The 2,118-nt window shown below is 33.5% G+C and overlaps 1 protein-coding gene across 1 annotated transcript in view; it reads right to left on the bottom strand.

The window, feature by feature from the left end:
* The window catches only part of LOC119594807 (basement membrane-specific heparan sulfate proteoglycan core protein-like), a gene marked incomplete at its 5' end in the record, with an annotated part of 219,836 nt that overhangs the window by 69,665 nt on the left and 148,053 nt on the right, over positions 1–2,118 (bottom strand). Inside the window, 3 exon segments of the mRNA XM_037943897.1 lie at positions 294–298; positions 516–655; positions 1,361–1,512. Coding sequence (XP_037799825.1) covers positions 294–298; positions 516–655; positions 1,361–1,512 — 297 coding nt within the window.

Here is a 2,118-nt window from a genome sequence, read left to right as displayed (position 1 = left end):
GTCACTGATAGCATAAGCAAGTTGATGCATAGTTCCACTATACTAAGCCTTGAGTTACTAAACAACACTTGAAAGCTGTACTATAACAACAGTTTCCCTTTGTTTCTTCATAAGTTTATCATTTAGAGCAAACAGTTCTTAACTTGCTGACAATAGAACTCTTCTATAAAATAAGCAGCAATCAAACACAAGCAGTGCAAACCACATTAGCAAAATATCAGTATGGATAACATACCTGCTACACAAAGATTTTTCTTATTTTCTGAGCATACTTTATTTCATAAAATAGCTGCCTCATCTGTACTGAGAAAACATCTTTCATAGTTCTGTAATAAACTTTTATTTCTCTTCTATTTCTTTAACCTTTTTCCTCTGCTCAGAGTTATTCTATAATTTTAACAGCATTATTTAATGCACTTATTCAACCTGAAAAGAAAACCTGGACAGACAAAAAAAAGAAAAAAAAAGGGAGGGTTAAAAATGAACTGTCACTGTCCTCATCTCTTCACACTAACCTGGCCGGCAAGAATCACCAGGCACATTGGGGTTTCCCTCATAGCCATTGGCGCAGACCTCGCAACGCCGTCCTTGGTAGCCCTGCAGGCAATTACAAGTCACGTGGCCATCACTGTCCAAGAAGCAGGTGGAGCTAAACCTGTGGAGAAGAGAGGAGAAAATGAAGATGGAAATGGTGAAGTGAAAAAAAATAATGGTCATGCATCAGTAATAATCAGCAAGGAGGAATGTCTAAGCCTGTGAAAAAGGAATAGGAAAAATAAATAGATAAATAAAAATAGAATAAAAAAAAGAAAAAAAAAGAACATAAATAGTACAAAATATTATAAAGTACGGAAAAAATCAAACATCAGAGGGAATACTGTAATCAACCTTAAGAATTAATCAGTCACCATAAACAGTTTCAATTTCTTTATCAATGACTGATGACTATCCCTCCAGAAGAACTAATAACTAACTAAAATATCTCTCTCTCTATTTCATAATATACTAATACTATGGAACATAAAATTACCTAAAATTCTGTCAGTGAATCTTTTAGCAGGAAGATTACCTAGTAATGTAATTTTTTCTGCCTTTAGCAATTGATCCCTGAAAACCCAAAATTCCAATTTGTATCACACAAAAAAATAAATCTAAGATAATTAATGGAGGATAATAATAATCATATCTGCACAGACTAGCCTTGTTCCTAACTTCTTCCTTTAGCTATCAATCAGTTAGAGACCATCAGATTTAAATAATCACCTCAACTTTGCTTTTTGTTTTTTTCTTACTCTAAAAATTTATTGACGAATTCTGTCCAAGAAAAAATCTGCCAAATCTTAAATAAAGTAAAACTCACTGGTTGGTAGGTGTTGTGAGAGGGCAAGGGCATTGCAAGCAGGGAATACCGTTGGCTGGGTCTCCATATTCTCCAGGGCGGCATTCAACATCGGGAACACAACGTCCAAGCCAAGGTCCATCAGGAACACGCTTATAGTTGGGAGCACAATCCTGGGAACATTGACAAGCAAATATTTATAACCATTATTGTCATTAAAGAACAGTTATGGGTTTAATAAGAGTATTCACTGATGATACAATTACTGAATTTTAATAAGAGACTAACCTGGCATGACAATCCTACATAGCCTGTTGGCAGCGGCATTCTTCTACCAACACAGCTCTTCCGGGATTATCATGAAACAAACAGTATCCTTTGAACTTCATGAAGTTAGACACACATAGAAGCTCGTGTACAGTGTTGAAAAGTATCGTCATCACAGTTAAATACATAAAACTTCAATCATGTATAAAGCATAAATATAGGCATCTAGTAATAATAAAATTATCTTTACAAAACCATTATCATGTCAACTGAACAATTGTTTTATAAAAACTGGAGACCATTGTCTCATTCTTTACAAGTTAATATCTTTATTAAAATATTTTTTCCAAATATAAATGCCTAATTGATAGAATAAGAAAAATCATACTGTTGGCATTTACAAACTTTACAGTATATAAGCAATGGACTAGTATAAATAAGAACTCTACATAAATGTATGCAGCATACAATATAAAGAATGAAGAAGAAACATCATTATAAAGAGATGAGAT

This window comes from Penaeus monodon, chromosome 34, assembly GCF_015228065.2.
Source record: "Penaeus monodon isolate SGIC_2016 chromosome 34, NSTDA_Pmon_1, whole genome shotgun sequence".
NCBI classification, from domain to species: Eukaryota; Metazoa; Arthropoda; class Malacostraca; order Decapoda; family Penaeidae; genus Penaeus; species Penaeus monodon.
This window is presented reverse-complemented; position numbering and strand designations above follow the sequence as displayed.